This window comes from Phascolarctos cinereus, unplaced genomic scaffold, assembly GCF_003287225.1.
Source record: "Phascolarctos cinereus isolate Bilbo 61053 unplaced genomic scaffold, phaCin_HiC Scaffold_4;HRSCAF=312, whole genome shotgun sequence".
In the NCBI taxonomy this organism is placed as follows: Eukaryota; Metazoa; Chordata; class Mammalia; order Diprotodontia; family Phascolarctidae; genus Phascolarctos; species Phascolarctos cinereus.
In genome coordinates, this window is record NW_027555847.1 from 9,609,882 (window position 1) to 9,631,528 (window position 21,647).

General features: G+C 41.5%; 1 protein-coding gene and 1 pseudogene across 3 annotated transcripts in view; one reads left to right on the forward strand and one right to left on the reverse strand.

Moving 5' to 3' along the window:
- Window positions 1-5,372: 5,372 nt before the first annotated feature.
- LOC110192954 (pleiotropic regulator 1 pseudogene) lies at window positions 5,373-7,108 on the reverse strand (annotated as a pseudogene).
- Window positions 7,109-12,063: 4,955 nt separating this feature from the next.
- Window positions 12,064-21,647, forward strand: part of AMPH (amphiphysin) — a 224,531-nt gene continuing 214,947 nt past the window's right edge. Inside the window, exons 1-2 of one of the 3 annotated variants that reach the window (XM_020964329.2) lie at window positions 12,064-12,120; window positions 13,341-13,461. In XM_020964329.2, the coding sequence (XP_020819988.1) occupies window positions 13,422-13,461 (40 nt within the window). In that variant the 5' untranslated portion in view covers window positions 12,064-12,120; window positions 13,341-13,421. Of the gene's footprint in view, window positions 12,121-12,643; window positions 12,797-13,340; window positions 13,462-21,647 lie in introns of those variants that run through there. The other 2 variants (XM_078152048.1, XM_020964330.2) reach the window with 2 other exon arrangements.

Below are 21,647 nucleotides of genomic sequence, written 5' to 3' on the forward strand. Positions count from 1 at the left end.
TAGCAATTCAATAACAACAAGTTTGCAAATCATTAGGAGGAAAAGCTTCAAATACAAAGGGAAGGGCATTCAAATAAAGCAAGACTACTCCATGCCCACTAGAAAAAGGGGGAAGGAATGGAGCAATGTGTTCTGAAAAGCAAAGGAGCTCACGGTGTAGCCCAGGGTGAGCAATCATGGAAATGTTAGTTTAACCAGATAGGAGAAAACATAGATGTTCAACAATAAGGAAGAGTTTGAAACATTTTTAGAAAGAAAACCAGAACTGAAGAAATTACTTGCATCTTGAATACTACGAACAACAGAGATGCAAGAGGACCGGATAAATGCAGGCAACAACAAAATGACAACAGAAAGAGCAGTAAAAGACTTCTTTCTAAAAATACACAAGGAGACAGGGATGAAGGCAGAAATCTGTTAGAGGTAACAGTGAAGAAGAAGACATTGTGGCTGGAAGGCATTGTGGACAAAACCTATCAATATGCATACAGGTGAATGAGTGTTGGGTTGTTTGTGTGTGTGTGTGTGTGTGTGTGTGACTATATTACATCATGGAAGGGTACATAAAAGGGGGAGGGAAACAGAGATGGAGAGGAATGAGTGATGCCCTGGCTCAAATCAAGGGCTAAAAATGAGGGAGAAATGACTTCTGTGGTCTTAGAAGGAGAAAAGCCTACAGAGGAGTGGGTAAGGAGGAGTAGGGAAGATTAAAAAGGTGGGGGGGGAAGGAGACGTTACTTTGGAGGCAGAAAGGGTTCCACTAATGAATGCTTCTATGGGTAAAGAAAGATGGTTGGTGAAGGGAGATGAGGACTCAACACTGAATGAGACCTTAGGATTTGGTGCTTGAAAAATCTGTTTTTCCTGGGAGGAGGGAGATGGAATCCCTGGAGACAACTGGCACCTGGAGGAGTGTGAGAGCATGGACACAGGGAGAAGATGTCCAGGCAAATGTAGAGAAATTAATTAAATGTAGAGATTAACAAGAGAGGGCATAGATCAGTGGTGGGCTGTGTAATCAAGACATGGGGTGAGGAGCCATATCATGGTGCAATGTCCTCTCTGACACCTGCAATAATTGGCATTACTCTGTAATTGAAAAGGGAATGGAAAAGGGAAACCATGGGATAAGCCCTACAGGGCAGCGGCAGAAAGGACCTAGCTGAGAGAGCCTAATATAGATACCCTGGAAGCTTTGATTGCATAAATAATATAGGGGAAAGCAAGAAACTAGATAATTATAGGGGTCAGGAATCAGAAAATGAGGGTCTAGAGTAAATAGAAAGAGAAGATGGATAATGAAGAGAGTGAGAAATATCGTTTTTGGAAAAAGGCACAAAAAATGAAATTTAAAAAGTAATGACCAGGACCAGCTGAAAGGGAGAAAAGGAAGACAGAAAATCAAGTGAGAAGAGGGGATCAAGAAGGAAGGGTAAGAGTCAGTGGGACAGGGCAGCCTTAAAAAGAGATTAAAATAAAGTAACTGAAGGAACATAACACTCTCTACAGCAGAAGAGGGAACTTAAAACTGAAAAGTTTCTGCACACACAGAAAACATTAATGCATCTAGGATAAGAAGAAAAGTGGTCAAATGGGAGAAAACTGTATTAAATTTCTCTGATATGGATTTGGTATCCAGATATATAAACTGCGTGCATGTGTGTCTATGTGTGTGTGTGTGTGTCTATGTGTGTGTGTGTGTGTGTGTGTGTGTGTGTGTGTGTGTGTGTGTAACTAATAGCCATTCCCCAATAGATAACTGATCAAAGGATATGAACAAGAGTTCTCAAAAGAAAGTATTCATAACCACATGAAAGAATGCTACAAATCACTAATAAGAGAAATGCAAAGCAAAGAAACCTGAGATTTCACCTCATACCCTGCAAATTGGCAAAAATTACAAAAAAATGACAACAATCAATGTTGGAAGGGTTGTGGGATGACAGGCACACTAATACATTGTCAGTGGAGCTGTGAAATGATACAACCATTTTGGAAATAAATTTGTAATTGTGCAAATAAAGTGACTAAAATGTCCAAACCCTTTGAACCAGAGACTCCATTACTGAATTTACGCCCTAAGGAGGCCATTGATAAGAAAAAACTCCCCAGATACTCAAAAATATTTACAGATAGCTAAGAATAGGAAACAAAGTTGATGGCCATCAATTGGAGAAAGACTAAACAAATTGTGGTACATGGATGCAATGGAATACTATTGTGCTATAGGAAATAATGTGTGTGATGAACATAATGAAGCATGGAGAGATCTATGTGAACTGATGCAGAGTGAAGTCAGCAGAGTCAAGGAAACAATTCATACAACTACAACCATGTAAATGAACAAATGAACACACTGAAAATCAAAAGTAAATGCAACAAAATTATAAGATGCTATTATTATCCCTATTTTACAGTTGAGGAAACTGAGGCAGACAGAGGGGAAGTGACTTGCTTGAGGTCATACAGCGAGTAAGTGCCTGAACCAGAATTTGAAGTCAGACCTTCCTGACCCCAAACCCAGTGTTCTATCCCATTGGGTAAGGCAATATTTAGGAGAGAATCATTGTGGAACAGTGAGAGCAGCACTGTCTTTGGCATCAGAGAACCTGGTTTCAAAGCCTTCCTCTAATTCATTCCACCTGTGTAACTGTGGGCATGTCCTTAGCTTTCTTTGGGCCTGTCTCCTCAACTGTAAAATGAGAGAGTTGGAATGAGGTCCCTTCCAACAGGACACCTATGAGTATATAACTTAGGAATCTGATGGGGGCTGGATCTGACCATCTGAATGCACAGAGAGCTGTGTTTCTCATTCTGGTTCACATGACTCACTTTACACACAAGGTGACCTTGTCCTACTCCATATAGAAAGCTGTCTCGTTAATCAGTGAGACACTCAGTACCCTTGCCCCATTTAAATATCTAGAAGATGAGAGGTATCAATTATAATATTGCCAGGATAAGCAGGGAGATAAAGTGGCTTGAGAATTCTGTTGTTCTATCCTTCTACTTTGCAAAGCGTTCTTTGTGGTACCAAACCATGACTATAAACTTTCCCCCCAAGTCCTTGCCTTCTTGGTTCAGAGAGGTCAGAGCCAACAATTATTTAAGTGTGTATTAATTAAGTGTATTAATGTTTGCTTCTGTAGAGGTAATAAAAATTGCTTTCAGTTAAATCCACTAATTACCAGAACTCTCTTTTCTGTAATTATTGTCAGAGCCGATATTTCTCAGATATTGAAAAGCCCACCTGTTTATTATTCCTCACATTGACTTTACAAGTAATAATGAGCCCTCTGAATGTCCTTGGAGAAAAGGAAGGTTGTTAGTATGTATGGGAAGTCAATAGTCTTGGTCTTTGAAGAGCATGTGTCTCAAACTCCTAGACTCAATCATGAGAAGAAAAGGAAACCACTCTCTTGAGAGACCCTTGACTTAACTTGCTTTTGCTCACTTTGACTACTGAGGGACCTGTCTCCAGAACACAGGGCACTAGCCTGAGCTCTTCACTGGGAAATTGCTCGACTAGCTCTAGATCATAGATCTGGAATTGGAAGAGACCTTGAGGGTCATCTGGTTCAACCTCTTCATTGTACATACAGATGAGGAAACTGAGACCTAGAAAGGGAGAGTAACTTGCCTGATACTAAGTGGCAGATTTGAGCTGGCATTTCAACCCAGGTCCTCTGACTCCAAATAAAATTCTCTTTTCATTGCACTATGCTGCGTCTCATGTGGTGTATTATGAAAGAATCTAAGCTATGTTCTTATTGAATTAATACTCTCCCTCATAGTGACTCAGCTAGGTGGCTCAATGGATAGAGTGCTGGACATATCAGAAAGATTTGAGTTCAAATCTGGCTTCAGACACTTAATAACTACATGCATGATGACCCTGGGCACAGCACTTAACCTCTGAGTGTTTCAGTTATGTCATCTGCAAAATGGGAATAATAATAGCACCTATATCCCAGGGTTGTTGTGAGGATTCTTTAAGTGCCAAATAAATGCTAGTATTCTTAGAGGCCGCTAGGTGGCGCTGCAGTGGATAGAGCACTGGGCTTGGAATCAGGAAGACTCATCTTTCGGAGTTCAAATCTGGCCTCAGACACTCACTAGCTGTGTGACCCTGGCCAAATCCCTTAACCCTGTTTGCCTCAGTTTCCTCATCTGTAAAATGAGCTGGAGAAGGCAATGGCAAACCACTGCAGCATCTTTGCCAAGAAAATCTCAAAGGGGATCATGAAGAGTCAAAGATGACTGAACAACAACAAATTCTGAAGCCAAGGGATTGTCGTGCAGAGCTGGAAGGGGATTTCAGAATCATCTGTTCCAACTCCTTCGGTCTACAGATGAGCAAATGACTTGCCCAGAGTAACACAGCTAATAATTGTTAGATTAGAACCCAGGTCTTCTTTTTTTTTTATTAATTTATTTTGATATATCAACAATCACTTCCATATGCTTTTGAGTTGAAAATTTTTCTCCCGTTGCTCCCTCCCACCCTCCCCAATACGGTGCACAATCTGATATAGGCTTTACATTTACATACCCATTAAACATATTTTCACATTAGTGAAGTTGTAGGTAAAAATTAAAACCAATACGAGGAACCATCAGAAAGATGAAACAAAACTCAACAGAAGGTAAAAATAAGTGAGAGCGATTCGACTTCCATAGTTCTTTCTTTGGATGTGGACAGCATTTTCCATCCCGAGGCCTCTGGAGATGTCTTAGATTCTCGTAATGCTGAGAAGGGTTCAGTTTAACAATATTAGTCATTGCATAACGTGGCTGTTATTGTGTACAAAGTCCTCTTGGATCTGCTCACTTCACTCAGCATCAGACCATATACGTCCTTCCAGGTTTTTCTGAAGTCAGCCTGTTCATCATTTCTTATAGCACAATAGTATTCCATTGCATTCATATACCACAACTTGCTCAGCCATTCCCCAATGGATGGGCATCCCCTCAATTTCCAATTCCTTGCTACCACAAAAAGAGCTGCTATGAATATTTTTGCACATGTGGGTCCTTTTCCCATTTGTATGATCTCTTTGGGTTATAGCCCTAGAAGTGCTATTGCTGGATCCAGGGGTCTGCACATTTTTGTAGCCCTTTGGGCAGAACCCAGGTCTTCTTACCTCCCAATCCAACACTATCCACTGTGCTATGCCATTATGCAGGTGAGACTGAGCTGTGTGATTCTTTTTTTTTTTTTAATAAAAGGGGAGTTTACTATGAAACTGTGATGAAGCAGTAACTACTCCTGCTGAGTTTTGCTTCATAATGCTATATAGAGTATAATGTGACTGAAAGAACTTTCGAAAGCCCAAGTAAAACAATGGCCCCATTGTGTGGACTTCAGCATTTTAAAACCTCTTCTTGATCATTCCTGGTTTCTAGCTGACTGGGTGAGTTTCTTCCTCACTGAGCTGAGCTGAATCATCTCTGTATACTTCAATGGTTTTATCAACTTCTTCAGTGAGTAATCGACTTCCAGACTGGGCAAAAGCACATGTAAATATCCTGATTCACTGCCCAAAGATCTAGACTGCACAATTGCATGCACTCTCTGCAATGCACCCAGTTCTCCAGTCCAAAGATGCATAGTGCCATTATCTGCTCCAGATACCAGCACTCCATCTGAATTCACAGCTAATGTATTAATTACAGCATTATGACCAGAGAGGTTTGGAAAGTTTTCATCAGGGAATTTCCACTGTTTAATGTTGTCTGGAGAACCAGGTACAAATGGGTAATGTCTTAGATGCAAAGCCACTGCTTTCACAGTTTTTTTTGTGATTTGTTAATGTGACTTGTGTTTTTCCAGCCACTAAGTCCCATAATTTTATGGTTGTATCATGGCTTCCTGTTATGATCTGTGGTTCTGCAGCTTGACATTTTGCTGTAGCCCCTGCATTTGTGTGGCCCAGCAATGGGGGTACACTGGCTTGATCTCAGCTGTCCTAGAGTCCCATATCCTTGCAGTTGAATCTCTACTACAAGTCACAAGTGCATCAATTGTTGGGTACAAATCCAAATCATAGACTGCACATCGACGTTCATGATAATGTCTGAGAACCTGGTTGTATTCGAGATCCCAGCACTGCTCATTTTCACCACACAGGTGTGGACTCCTTGCACTCACCCCTCTTACAGTACTGATATGTCCAGTCAATGCCAGTTTTAATTTACCACTAGTCAGGTCCCACATAGTCCTATCAGCAGAACCAGTAACAAACCACTGATTCCCAGGTTCTACTGCAAGACATCAGACTTAGCCTAGATGTCCACTCATGACTCTCTCTAGTTTCCCTGATGAATGCCCTGCGGGTTTGGCATGGTAGGGGTCTTTTTGGTCATTACTGCAGCATTCTTTTTTTTTTGGTGGGGGGCTAGGCAATGGGGTTAAGTGACTTGCCCAGGGTCATCCAGCTAGTAAGTGTCAAGTGTCTGAGGCCAGATTTGAACTTAGGTCCTCCTGACTCCAAGGCCAGAGCTTTATCCAGTATGCCACCGAGCTGCCCCTACTGCAGCATTCTTGGTGCCACCAGCTTCCATCATAGCCATAGCTAACCCAGGTGCTTGTGAATGTTCAGGAAGCCCACCTTGTTGGTAAATAACCCCTACACTAGCTGAAGTAGAGTTTGCCTCTAGTCTCAATTGTGAAAGAGGTAGGGTCACAGCTAAATATTATACAGCAGGTCCACTTTGCAGTCTTTGAATTGGAGTATCTGCAGTCAAAGCCACACCAGGACCTGGTGGATATGGATGTGGACCAGTCACTAAATATTCAAGTTCTCGTACCCGATTGGCAGGATACTGGTTCTGCCCACCTGCACCCACTGCACTCTGAGTCTTTCTCTCTAAGGTTTTCTTTCACAATGGACATGTGCAGCACTGGACCATACTCTAGGAAGTTCTGCAGACATCTTTAGCTTGTGACTCTCTTCATCCAACTCTAGTGGCTTTGCATGACCAGCCACAAACATGTCATGAGTCTTCTTCAATAATCTGAATTCAAGGTGTGCACAGAATGCTTCTGTACCTCCTCTATAATGATGCTGACCATGTTGTTCAATTTCTCTGACTGCACCTTGTGCATGCTGCTAGGCAGCTTCTAGATCAGGAACACAGCTGAAGCTGGAATGGAGACTCTGAGCAGAGACTTCTGATTCTTTCTTGAAAAGTGAGTCAACTTGGGCCATGTGCAGGGTGTATAGTCAATGGAGTGCATCCTGAACAGAACACAAACACAAACAATTGCTTTCTCCAGGCATTCCATCCAGGATCATGGCAGAGATGGGTTATGGCTTTGAGAGCCACTAGTAAATTCTGGCTGGGAAGAGCCAGACTGGGAAATACATCCTTTCCTTCCAGGGCTTTCCAAAAAGTCTGTTCTCAGACACATTCTATGTTATTCTCCTCAAAACTTCTTTCTTCTCCATGACTTCTCTTCTCCCCTTTTCCTCCTCCTTTCAAGGTTTCTTCTGATTACTGAGGGGTGTTTGCTGCAATTCTTCTGTGCTCAGTGCCTTCCTTTTCCTTGGAAAGCAGCAATTCAGGGCTCTGAAAGGAGGGCTAACTGACAGGAGTATATCTGGCAAAAGGATACTACCATCACTTGTCTTTACTGGAGAGGTCGTGGCATTGGTAAAGCTGCTCAAACTCCTTGAAGCTTGGTCCTTTGGAGAGTGCCCTATCTTCTTCTCCTGCTACAGCCCTTCTTCATCTACTCCCTGTTAGCTCTTCCACCCAGCCCACAGACTGCTGAGCTGGCAGGGTTCCCAGATGGTCCCCCGGGCATATGGGCAGTTGCACATGGACCCTTTGGCAGTGGGACCCGTTTTCTAGTCCCAGAGAAGAGGAAGCTGGCCTTGAAAATCTGAGCATGCCTTCTGCAGCAAAAGCTACTGCCTGCTGTGTTATTGACCCACTTCCCAGTGCTAGCGACTAAGGTATTGGCAGCATACTTGTTCTCCCTACACCTTGCTCCCCTCCCCGTACCACCAAGGAGAATCCCCATCAGAAATGGCTTTCATGTACACTCACTACATGAAACATTAAGTTCTTCATTCTCTGGCCCTCTTCGAATCACGTTCCTGCTCCCCAGTCTTCACCTCATGAGAAACTCAAAGCAATGCCACCATACTTGGAAAGGATGTGTCAATCAGTTATTCTATGACTCCTTCCACCATGCATTTGACTTCCTGGACAAAAGCACCCTTTCTTGGCCCCCACTATCCTATATGGATTGTCTTCTGATCGGACATAAGTTCCCTAAAGGCCAAAACCAACTTGCTTTTTGCATTTATGTATGTAGTACTTCGTGCCTGATATATAGTGCTTAATCATTTTTCCTTCTTTCCTTTCCTTCCTTCCTTCCTTCCTTCTTTCTTTTACTTCTTCCTTCCCTCCTTCCTTCCCTTTTTCCCTTCCCCCCTCTTCTCCCAACTAAACAACAAAAATAAGAAAAATGAGTCTCACAACAACTATGCATGATCCAGCAAAGTGAATTCCAACACTGACCATGCTCAAAAAACATACATCTCATTCTACAGCTTGAGTCCATCACCTCTCTGGTAGGAAGGTGTTGGTGTTTAGCAGTTTCCCCTGTAATTAAACCTAAACCTGGCTCTTGGAATATTCCACCAATTCCTCAGAGTTTTTCCTTCAGGGGTCAAGCAGAACAGTGTTAGTCCCTCTTTAGCATGACAACTCTTCAAACACTCCATCAGCTATTATGGTACCTTCCCTCTCCCATGCTTCTCCAAATTAAACACTCTCAGTGTTTTTAATGGATCTTCACATAACATATTCTTATGGCCAGTCACCTTCCTGGTCACCTTCCCCTAGATGCTCTATAGCTTCTCAACATCCTCCCTAAAGCCCAGGCCAGACTGCAGTGCTCTAGATGTAGTCTAATCAGTACCATCACTCCCTCCCCCAGTAACAGGCTCATAAAATCATGAATCTAGAGCTGGAATGGACCACAAGGGCCAATTATCCCAATCCCCTAATTTTATAGATGAGGAAACTGAGGCTCAGTGAGGTTAAAAGACCTGGCCAAGAACATTATGTTTCTATTAATGCAATCTAACATTACATGAACTTTCTTGTCTGCCATATCACAACGTCAATAACTATTGAGTTTGTTGTCCGCTAAAATCACAAGATCTTTTTACTCACAGACTGCTGTCTGACTATTCTTCCCTAATATTGTCCTTGTAAAGCATAATTTTTGAAGCCAAGGATAATATTTTACATCTATCTCCATTAAATCTCACGCTACTAGATTCAGCACATCACTCTAACTTATCAAGAACTTTTGTAATAGCTCTCTCATCTACCATGTTAGCTATCCACCCTCCCATTGGGTCATTTGCAAATGTGACAGGCATGCTATCTATGCTTCCATACAAGTCAGTGATTAAAAATGTCCAGCAGTACAGGGACAAGAAGTATGCCTGGAGCACTCTGCTAGAGATCTTCTTTCAATTTGATATTGACCTATCAATTCATTCAATGACCATTCATTCAACTAATTTTGGATCCACCTAACTACGTTCTTATTTTTTCCATATTTCCCCATTTTGTCTATCAGAAGAACACCAGAGAGACTTTTCCAAATGCTTTGCTGAAGTTTAGGTAAATAACTTATATGGTATTCTCTTCATCTACTAATCTAATAACCCTGAAGCAAAAAGAAAGGAAGTTAATATTGTATGGCCTATTCTTGATGAAGCCCAAGTGATAGTTCAGTGAAGTTGCCTCTAAGTGATAATGCCTTCCTTTTCTAGATTTCAAAAGTCTATCTCTTTAATAATAAATTAAAGAATTTTCCCAGGAATCAAAGTGTAGCTCATTGGTTAATAGACTTCAGATTCCATTCTCTATCCTGCTTTGAAGGTAGAGACAACTTCCTCCCTTTTCTTGTCCTGCGGCACCTTTTCCATTTTCCATGACTTCTCAGAGACCATGGATAGTGGTTCAGTGATCACGTTCCAGTTTTCAGTTTTTTGGCACGCTGTTCTCTCAGACCTGATAATTTGACCTCATCGAGGGTAACTTGGTGCCCTCTCATTTGTCTTGGGTTTTGAATCTCTGATAGCCAATTTTTGATCTGTGTTTCCCAGTTGAAAGATAATTGTTAGGAGAAAAAGCAGAAGCTATGTTAGATTCAAATTCAGCCTTTTTCTTTCTGTTGTCCATTAGCATGAGTCCATTCACACTGATCAGTGGTATTGTTTATTCTTTGATCTTCCTCTTACCCACAACATAACTAAACAAATCTCTGTGCTGTCCTTAGCTTGTGGCCACCTTCAGATCCTTCTGGCCTTTCGCTCCTGACACTATCACTACAATCCTATGCTATTCTCTTTGGTCTCACATTATCTGATCTTGCTTTCAGTTTTATAAATATGTCTTCTTAAGAAATCTAATGTGGCCAGTGAGTTCCTTGTGTAGTATGTCTATATCATGTCAGTATCACTAAACAAATGTCCATTTCCCTTCTCATCTAAGTCATTCTTTATTTTGCATGGTTTAATTTACAAGAACTTCTCATCCTTTTTGGACCAACTTCTCCTACATGGGCTATTACCTATACTTTCTCTGAACCCTTTGAAATCTACTCTCCAAAGATGTAAGGTGCATGTCAAAATACACCTTGTTTTCTTCTCCTTATCCAGAATTCTATGACAAGAAGGGTCATGTGTCACAAGATTCTCATTGTTAGTAATTCAGAAACCAACCCCTACCTCTTAGAATCAGGTCTGGAATTGAATTTACACTCATGGTGTCCTCCACCCTTTGATCCTTTAGAAAGACTGAATTATCCTTAAGGTGCATTATGAATATTTGCAAGGATCCTGCTTCTGACAGAGGAATAGTTGTGGCAGATGTTGAAATAATTGAACCTCCACTTACCCTCATCGTGCTCCATTTAACGTTTTTTTTTAATCTGTTTCCTTAATTTCTCATATAATTCCCCCTTCTTTCCAAGTTGTGTGTAGGATACTCTTTGACAACATTGACTCTTTTTCTCCCTACACTGATCCTCACTCAAATACTTGCACACTCACTTTGGGTTCTCAGTTTCATCACATGAATGGGGGGTAAGGGAATAGAGAGGGGATCTGTGATTGCATCAGACTAGGTAACTCCCAGTGAGTAAACTTCATATACTAGCATATTTGGACATCATCTCTGCAACTTGTAGTCTTAGAGAATTGCCTAGAATTCTGAGAAGTTAAGTGATTTGCCTAGAGTTACATAGACAAGATGTGTTTTTAAAAATGGGGTACACGTGGAGCAGCTAGGTGGTGCAGTAGATAGAGTACCGGCCCTGAAGTCAGGAGGACCTGAGTTCAAATCCAGACTCAGACCAAACACTTGACACTTACTAGCTGTGTGACCCTGGGCAAGTCACTTAACCCTAATTGCCTAAAAAAAAAAGGGGCACATGAATAAATCTTAATATATATGCAACACTACCCCAAACTCTGGAGCAAGGGATATCTTTCCAGGGCCATATTGCAATGATAAATCCTATCCTACCAATTCTCAGATAAGTATGGGGCCAGATTTGCATCTTTGTATTCAGTTCTGTAGCTGTCCCTCTTGATTACCAATTACCTGTACATCTGAATATGAACATCTGTGGCTAGGTATTTAAGTGCTGGCCTTTTCCCTTGGATATTGTCCTTTTGGTGTTTTTGGTGGTCTCTTCTGTTAACTTTCTTCCTGTGCTATGTGGACTACTCTCTATGGTACTAAGCTTCCATGATACATCTAGGCAATTTATGAAACCATTTGTCCCCCTGTAAATCACCTCGAGTGGATTGTGGTTATCACGTGTAACAAGTCTCTGTGGGCTCTCATCCAAGTCCCAGAAGCATGCTTAAGAGAGACAACTGACCTCTCTATTTTTTAATATCAAGTTGACAAATCGTTGCCTTGGTAGTCCTCAGCTGGAAGTCATCAGCCTCTATTACTCCTCTCTTTTCCCTTTGAACTTTGTTGGGTCATCGCTGTCCTGACAGGTCATTACCTCGTCCTTCCTTTCAGCCCTAAATACTGCTTTCTCCTGAGATAGTCCAGATCTCCCCTCAACAGGTATAGCTCCACACCTATTCCTTAGGTCCAAATGTTCACAAGTCCAAATGTTTCTTACCTTTCTTTTCTGCTTACCCTTCTATAACCCATTCTACTACCACAGGTTGGATTCCACTGTGCCTCCTCAAATCTTTTTTTCCCTTTCATTGCTTCTTAAAGCACTTTCATTCTTTTTTTCTTGAAACTAGATAGTTGTTTTCAATATCCTTTGTTTTTGCCTATGCTATGTTTCTCTCTCTATTATGTCCCAGAGAGCAACTTCTAATAATAAAGATTACTTAGCACCATTCCAGACTGCTTCCTCAGTTCCCACTTACATGGACAGGTGGGGGTCCCAGAAGGCAGTTAACTACTTTTCCCCTCAAGCTTCTATTCCCAGATAACATTGAAGCACTGCTGGGGTTTCTAGGTTACTGTATCTAGTACTCTAGTAATGTATTCTAGTACTCCATCCAGTGCTCTATGATGTCACCCAGTGAATGAGTTGATATCAATTAGATTTTACAAAAGTGAATTTACTGACATAACATGGTTGCTTTGGCCCCACTCTCTCCAGGCTAGGCTCGATACATTCTACCTCACTCAAGGTTCTTGGGTACTCTGAGGAGGTTGAGAAGTGTCTCTTCTTGGCCATGAGCCCAACCCCCCACAGGCTGTGTTCCTTCCCTTTTTAGAGGTGCTGTGACTAGCATAGTTTCCTTTAACTACTTAATATAAGATTAGATTTTACAAAGGAACAATTACCTCAAAAATATAGAAAGAAGAAAAACCGTACAACTATTTTCTCCAAGACCTTGGGGAATACAGCCTGGGCCTCTGGGGAATGGTGTAGGGGGAGGGGCTGTTTGGTTCATAGCTTAACCCAGTTCCTATATTACATTAATCTCACCAAGTTCATGTCTTTTTTTTCTTTAATGTTTGTGCAAGATTTTATTCTTTATTTTGCTTTTGCTGCAATTGTTAAGTTTATAGTAAAAATTTAAAAAGTCATTCTAATACTCACATTCTTGGACACAAAGTAATCAGACAATATTCTTTCAACTTGCTGGGATGCAGGATATTTTTCACTGAGTGAGAATACAATATGAGGTTTTGAGAGTCTCAGCTTTCTCACCTGAAAAATGAAATTGGACTAGATTATCTCTGAGGTCATTTTGATCTTGAAAGTTCATGGAATTGAGGTTTCTATGAAATTAGGCAAATCCTTTCCCTTCCTCCAGGGCCTAAATATCACCAACAGGAAGATAAGAAAATTGAATGAAATTATCTGGTCCCTCCCTACTCTGACAGTCTATGAATTGATGAGATGCAACATTCCCATACAGAAGAATGGCTGTCAAGGTAAGAAATCCTTTCTCATTAGTGTGAAGTGATGTATTCTCTGAGTTTCCAATTGAAATTCAGAATACAGGTTCACAAAGAAGCAGTATTAAAAATGGTGGTTACTTACATTCTCCATCTATCTACTATGTTTGCAATTACATTGCTGCTACATTTGTGTACATATGTGTGTATATATAAATATACACATACATATAGGTATATAATATATATTTGTGTGTATAATATATAGATATGTGTAGATATGCATGTATGTATACACACAAATATATTTGTGTATACTGCATGTATACATAGATATATGCGCATGTGCATGTATGTGTGCATATGTGCGTGTGTGTGTGTGTGTGTGTGTGTGTGTGCTTTATAGCAATTCAATTACAGGTCCAATCCCTATCCCTATCTCCTTGTAACCTTTATCAAACAGAGTTTGGAATGCCAGCATCCTTTGGGTCAGGAGAAACTTCCTAACAATTAAGGTGATCAGAAATGGAATGGGCTGCTACAAGAGGGGATGGCTTCCCTCTCTTTAAAGGACTTCAAGTAGAGACCGGATGTTATCACTCACCAAGTATTTTATAGTAGATATTCATTCCAATATGAATAGGATTAGGTGGCTGCTGGAAGCTGGATTGATGTACAGTCTTCTCAGAGGTGAGAAGGTTCAGGACCAACAGACAAGGCTGCCCATTTTAGGGATGGCAGGGATTGTATTATATGTATTAGAGACAGCCATCACAGAAGATACTCTATGGAGGGGATGAATCCTGGGGGTCCCAGGGCTGCATCTCCTGGGGTTAAATCAAAGAGGGTCTATGTGATAATGAGCTCCTGGGTTAAGCCTTCTCACCCCATCTCCAGGCAACTCCCCAGGTCTCCAGGTGACCCCTCCTGAGTCTTTAGGAGAGGTATCCCCTAGAGTCTCCGTATGATCTCCCACTTGGGGTCCTGGGTGCTCTTAGAGTCCACAATCCAAACACTCTGGGGCAATGGAGTCCTTAGAGCCCAGCTCTGTCTCATCTCACAGAGCTAAGTTTCTATCTGAACCAACAGCAGTGCTGGCTTCTGATGGTTTGGGGTCCTCAGCACATTGATATTGGGCCAGCCTTGTGCTAAACCAGGTCTTTTAAAGAAAGTTAAGACCAAGTAAAAGACAACTACATGGTAGGCCAATGCAGAATGTCTCTGCATGCTCTAGTCTCTCATAAATAAGTCCTTCATGCCTCCCACATGGACAATGCCATCTTAGATGGTTTAGCATTCACATTACACTGTGAAGGTATGGCAAGCAGTTGCAAAACTACCTACCCAAATAATAGGACAATTCTCTTGCATGTGAGCATGTACACACACACACACACACACACACACACACACACACACTACTGGTGAGGAGGAAAGAGTGGGCACAAACTTAACACACAAAGGTAGTGGGACACACATACAGGGACCATGTGGAGTCCAGGCTATCTCTTGACTCCTTTTATCCCTCCTCAGAGTCCTGATCAGGTTTACTTCTAGGTGAGTATGGCTCCTTGCAGGATCCATTTTCTCAGACAATGGGCCAATCCACTACTGAGCTGGGTCAAGCAGAACACAGCTTTGTTGGCCCTTCACCAGATCAGGCTGCTCTGGCTACTGACCCAAGTTGCTGATAGGAACCGGGGTCAGAAGCCTGCTAAAGGTTTAGATGGACCTGCAGGTTTCACTGTTTGCCTAGGTACTCCAAACACAGGATACCCATTCACCTAAGAGCTGGAAAGAATAAACACAAAAGAAACAGAGACACCATGTGTTCACAGATATATGGCAGCTAAATGGAGGAATATAGTTTGTGGCCGCTTCTCCCCTATCCCTCAGTTCACAGCAATTTTCCTCTTCAGGAGCTACCAGCAAGGAGAGTCAGTGATCTTCTCCTTGAACTTTTTTATATGCACATGCAATTCTGTCTCTTGAGTGACATCCATCTAGCTCTGAAGTCAATTAGTTTTTGTTTTGTTTTATCATCTCAAAGTACTATCCCTGAAGCAAGATGGTTGAAACTGGCTTCTGGACTTTGATGTACTAGACTGAAGTCAAGTAGAGATTATTGCATGTGCTTCGTGTAACCCACTGGGGAGGTCAATCTGGAGGCAAATTCTCTAAGGACTGGGCTGTCATTGACCAATCCCCCATCATAAAATCTTGAAAATAAGAAAAAAAAGATTACATAAAATTAGCCAACATATTTCTAATAGGCCAGATATTATTGTGATATTCCACAGCTATGGTCCCTCAGCCCTGCACGGAAAACGAGGGAGGCATCTTCTCTTATTTGTGCTTCGGGGCAATGCTGTTCTTTACAATTTCATGCATTCACTTTGGATGGCTTTGTTGACTTTCCCTTTGCATAGTTGTTGTCATTGCGTATATTGATTGCTTGGTTCCGCTGACTTCACTCCGAATCAGTTCATATGAGTCTTTCCATGTTTCTGTACATTCTTCCTGAAACATAGTATTTTCTCTAATAACCTGGAGATTAGGGAGGCCTTCCTTCAGCTCTTTCATCTTCTTCAAGACAAACTATCACCTTGCAGATCCACAGGTACCATGTAAGCAGAACCAAACATAGTAATCCTCTGCCCAACTCTCAGTGGACATTTAAAGCCTTACCCAGTCTGGCCCCCTTTCCCAGAATCATTTTATAAGCCTCCCTTTTACTCCCCATTCCAGAAAAAACTGGCCTGTTGTGCCCCAAACTCAGGTTCTCATATCCCATCTATATGTCTTTGGCATGCAGAACGTGGCTATCCTACGTATCTGGAATGGACCACCTCTTCATCTCCAAGTTTCAACTCAGGTGCCACCCTCTGTAGGAAGCTCTTCTTGACCCCCCACTCCCAGTTGTTAATACTTTCTTTGATTCATTCTCCATCCCACCCCCAAGAGTGGACAAGTAGTATAGTGTAGTGAGTAGAGAACTGATCTTGTCAGGAAGACCTGGATTCAAATCCTGCCTCTGATGTATCTTGTTTTGTGTGACCTTGGGCAACTCACTTAACCTCTAAGCTCCCGTAAGTGACTCTTCAACAGTACAAGATATAGAGCTCTTGCTGTTCTATATTAATAGAGGGAGTTTCCTTACTGGGAGTTCTTGACATCAATGAAATCATTGATCCAGACCCCTTAAAGAAATCTCCCCAGTGGATTGTAAGCATGATGAAGGCAGGGACTTGCTTTCCTTTTTTTTTTTGTACCTCCAGCATCCAGCACAATGCCTGGCACACAGTGGGTGCTTAATGAATACTTAATGCATGAATCAAGAGTAAATTGAGGCAAATGAAGAACTTTGGAAACCAATGAAACCTGGCCTGTATCTGGTCTCTGGTGGAGCAGGTTGAGTGAATATGAGACAGCCATGGGGAGGGAGCTATGGGGAGAGAGTGTGGAATTCAAAACATAAAATTGTTGTTGGGTTTTTCTGCTGCTCTTTTTGTCATCGTACAGTTTGGGGTTAATTCAAACAGATTTGTTGGTAAGTTATAAAATTAATATACAACATTTTATTTACCTTAACTGAGCACTGTCCTTTCCCCCACTTTCTGTAAGCACGTTCATGAGCTGAGCGTGTCATTCCCATTGTCAGTTTCAGAGCACACTGTCAGAGTAATGGTGTGTTCGAATGCAGACAGACAAAGAGAAGGCCCTGGATGCTGACTCTCCAGGACTCATCTCTCAGGACTGAGTGCGGTGCTCAGCATTCCTTGGGAAGGACATTCACGACTCTGGAGAGGTCTCCTGCACCCATTTCTCCTTGGCAGTTTGATATTTAACACATATCTCCTGTTAGAGAGGCAGCCTGGCAAAATGGATAAATTCGACCTTGGAGCCGGGAAAGCCTGGGTTCAAGTCTGACTTCTGATCCACATTGGTTGTGTGACCCTGGAGTATTCACTTAATCATTTGTTACTCTAGGCCAATAATAGTCTCCAAAGAGAGAGCTGTGGACTGATATCAGGGAGGCTGTGACAATCTATAAGTACTTTGTAATTAACCAATGGAAAAGGAGGATTTGGGGTCTCATCCCACCCTCCATTCTCTATCACTTCCATAGCCAATCATGGGTTAGTCTCCAACATCTTTACCACCTCCTTCAGTACTGCCCCCCTACTCTTCCTCCTACCTCTGACCTCCCAGGGATACTGCTATGGAGGGCAAAATTCCGCCTCTCCCCCAATACCTCCTGCCAGTCTAATCTCTTCTCAGTCTCCTTTGGTGCATCTTGATCCTGGATGGGCTCACTAACCATGAGTTTCCCCTAAGGCTCTGTACTGGGCCTTCTACACTATTTTACTTGGTGATCTTATCAGCCCCAAAGGATTAAATTATTATTTCTGTGCAGATGATTCTCATATCTACTTATCCAGCCCTAACTGATCTCCCAACTTACAGATGCGCATTGCCAGCTGTCCATTGTGTATCTTGAATTGGATATCCTATAGTCATTGTAAACTCAACATGTTCAAAACTGAACTCAATATTTTCCCCTCCCCAGCCCCAAGCCCTCCTTTCTTCCTAAGTTCCCTGTTATTGTTGAAGGAACCACCAATCTCCCGATTACCAATGCTCACAATCTGGGTCCCACCCATGTTTCCTGGCTTCCTTTAAGTCCTAGCCAAAATCTCACTTTCTTCAAGAAGACTTTCCCAATAATCTTTGAAGGTAGTACCTTCCCTCCGTTGATTTGCCCCATTGATATCTTATTTACACTAATCCTTTTAATGTTCTTTCTCCTATTAGATTGTGAGGTCCTTGAGAGAAGGGACTGGCTTTTGTGTTTGTTTTGTCTTTCTTTGTATCCTTAGCTCTTAACAAGGTGCCTGGCCCATAATGGGTGCTTAATAAATACTGGTTGACTTGACCTGACAGAGGGAGGTGGGGGAGAGACAGAGAAAGAGAGATGGGGGGGGAGAGACAGAGAGACAGAGGCAGAGAGAGAGACAGAGACAGAGAGAGAGAGGAGAGAGAGAGAGAGAGAGAGAGAGAGAGAGAGAGAGAGAGAGAGAGAGAGAGAGAGAGAGAGAGAGAGAGAACGCAATTATCAACTTCTCCTTTGAGAACCCAAGTGCAAGTTAGGGAAATGTTCCAGAGAAGATGCTACAATTGAGAAACTGAGGCTTAAGTGAATGAAATGATTTATTGAAGGTCACACAATTAGGAAGTGATAGAGCTGGGATTGAAAGCCAGGTCTTCTGGCTCAGTCCAGTGTTCTTTCCGAAGGAAGACAGTTGCCTTTCCCGTAGTCTTATGATATTCATGATATTCGCACACCAGCCAGAGAAGAAATTTCTTAATTGGGAGGAAAATTTCTGTTAAATTGAAAGTAAAAAAAAAACCCTATCTATGGGAAACAGAAAGTTGACTGAGATTGCCCTTTAATTAAAATAAAAATGTGAATCATCAGGCCAACTTAAATGTCACAGAATGAGTTCTTAAATGTTTAAAATATGAGTATTTTCGGTTGATCTTTTTTTTAAACAATAAATGTATTCACATTCAGTCCTGAATTTTATGCTTCTGCTGGCTGTATCGACCTTGGTATTTAAGAAGATGCTTATCTGAATTCTGTATATTTGATGAAGAGTCTACATTTGAACAAAAGTCGCTATGATGTGCTAGGCTACTACATAAAGTTCATTTGCTATTCCCAGGTCATTTTTGAATATTAGTTTTTTTCTACTTTGAGCATATTTTCATCAAAATCTTATGAAGATGAGTGACCAACTCTTTGAAAGCTGATTTATATTGTCCTTGATCTGTGCTGCAGATTACACTGTCTTTGAGAATGGTGTCTGAAAGAGACCCCCTGAATTCTAAGTGATTGTAAATTTTAAAAAAGTGAAGAGAACATCTTCCTTTAAAATGTGATGCATACAGATGTCTAAAGCTAAGAAATTAGTTTTGAGTTAGTATGGAACCTTTTTTTGGCTAGAATTGTTCAAGTGATGAGGAAATAGAATTAAGTTACTCAAGACATAAACCTATGGGGTTGATGGGTGGATGAGGAAATGGGACACTTGCCATTTCAGGATGTTCTGAGTTCCTGAAATAGTCTTCTTGTTAACACTTTGTAAAACAAAACAAAACAAAACAAAATGAACAAAAAAAATCCAACAAAAAAACTCTGCCCTGCTGCCTCATGTACCTGCCGCCCAAGCGTTAATCTTTATAAGCCATACCTCACTACAAGTGGGCTGTTCCTGCTGTCATTTCATCACTTAGTGAGCTCCTTTTCTCATTCTCTTAATCTCAAAACCCCTCATCATCAGCTTCCACTATCTCCTCCTTTTCCCCCAGTTTCTGACAAAAGGCGGCCCTTCTCTCCGCCAAGACCAATCCTTCTACATGTGCATCTGATCCATCCCTCCCAGCTTCTCCAGAACATTTTATCCTCAATTACCGACTTCCCTCCTCAAATTTTTAATCCTTTCTATCTATTGGTTCCTCTCTACTGACTTCAAACATATTAAAATCTCCCCCTCATAAAAAAAACCCTTCATTAGATCCTACTATCCCCCCACCAATCATATGTATCTTTCTTTCCATTCTTAGCCAACCATGCTAACAAAAGCTGTCTGTACTTTCTGCCTCAACTTCCTCCCCTCTTATTCTTCAGACTATTGCAATCTGGTTTCCAGCTCATCACTCAACTAAAATTGGCCCTCTCCAAAGCTACTCTTAAGTTACTCAAAGTGAGCTCTTAATTGTCAAATCTGATGATCTTTTCTCATCTGAATGTTTCTCAATCTGTCTGTTGCATATGACCCTTCTCTTTGACCACCTTCTCCTCCTGAATACTTTCTTTTCTCTGGATTTCCACTCCCTCATGATTCACATCCTATAATGTCTACTCTCTGCTTCTCAGTCACCTTTGCTGATTTGTCATCTGTATAATTCAATTTAATTGTGGGTGTTTGGGAAATGTTAGGTCGTTTGTGAGTCAGACCCATAGCTGCACCAGACCATATGACTGTAGTCCCCCATTGAAATGGTCTTTGGAACTTTCTTGATCTCCTTTCACTGGAAATTCCTCAAGATCAGCCTGATATAACAGGTGGGGTGACTAAATTTCTTTCACTTCCCATCATGCTTCTACAAGCCAGCGCAAGGTTTATGCTGGTTAGCTGCAGTTTATTTTGCAAGAAAAGACGGGATGTAGTGGAGTTGGTCATTTTTTTACTAGCGTTTTTGTAGTTACTCAAACCACTCCCATCGTTACATTTAATTTCTCTCTCTACCACTTCATGTAAATGCTTTGAAGCACAATACTTTTTTCTTGACAAAATTCAATTCTCTCTTCCTAATTCTCATCCTTAAAAATCTATCTGTTGCATTTGTCTTTACTATTCCCAAAATTCTTTCTGCCACAGGCTTCCATGACATTGTTTAATCTGGATTCTCTTCATCTCTCTGACCATTTGTTCCTTGTCCTTCAGTGGGTCCCAACAACGTCATACAATGGTTAGTCCTGAGCTGTTATGCTCGTTCCTTCAGTATGCGCAGCCACTCACATGATTTCAGCCTGCACAGAATGCCCCGATTCTCCCTGTTCAGCCTCCACCTCCATCTTCTGTTGTCTACAGGATAGTTCTACACTTGAAGTTCACTAATTCAAACTCATCTTTCCTTCCCAAGCAGACACCCCATCCTAGATTCCCATAACAGAAAACTTCACCTCCGTCCTTCTGGTCCTGCAGGCTCCAAACTCTCTTCCTCCCTTTGCTCTCCACGACGAATTCATTGCTGAGCATTTTTATCTTCTTGCTGCTCCTTTGTCTACCTTCATTTCATCCCAAGCATCTTTCTTAAATGATGAACTAGATTGTCTGATGTTGTATACCCATTTCTGAGAATTGGAAACATTCTCTTTACCTCTCCTTGTATGAAGCATCATTCCATCTCCTCCACCAGCTATGAATTCCTTGCTTTTGTCTTTCTTTATATCTCCAGCACTTACCACAGTACCTGAAACATAGTAGGTGCTTAATAAGTTGCTAGTGGTGGACTCACTGACTAATCTTATACTTGATAATTCTGTGATCCAGAATACCTTTTACATACATATATACATACACACACACACACACACATCTACCTATATAATATGTGTGTATATATGTATGTGTATACACAAACACACACACACA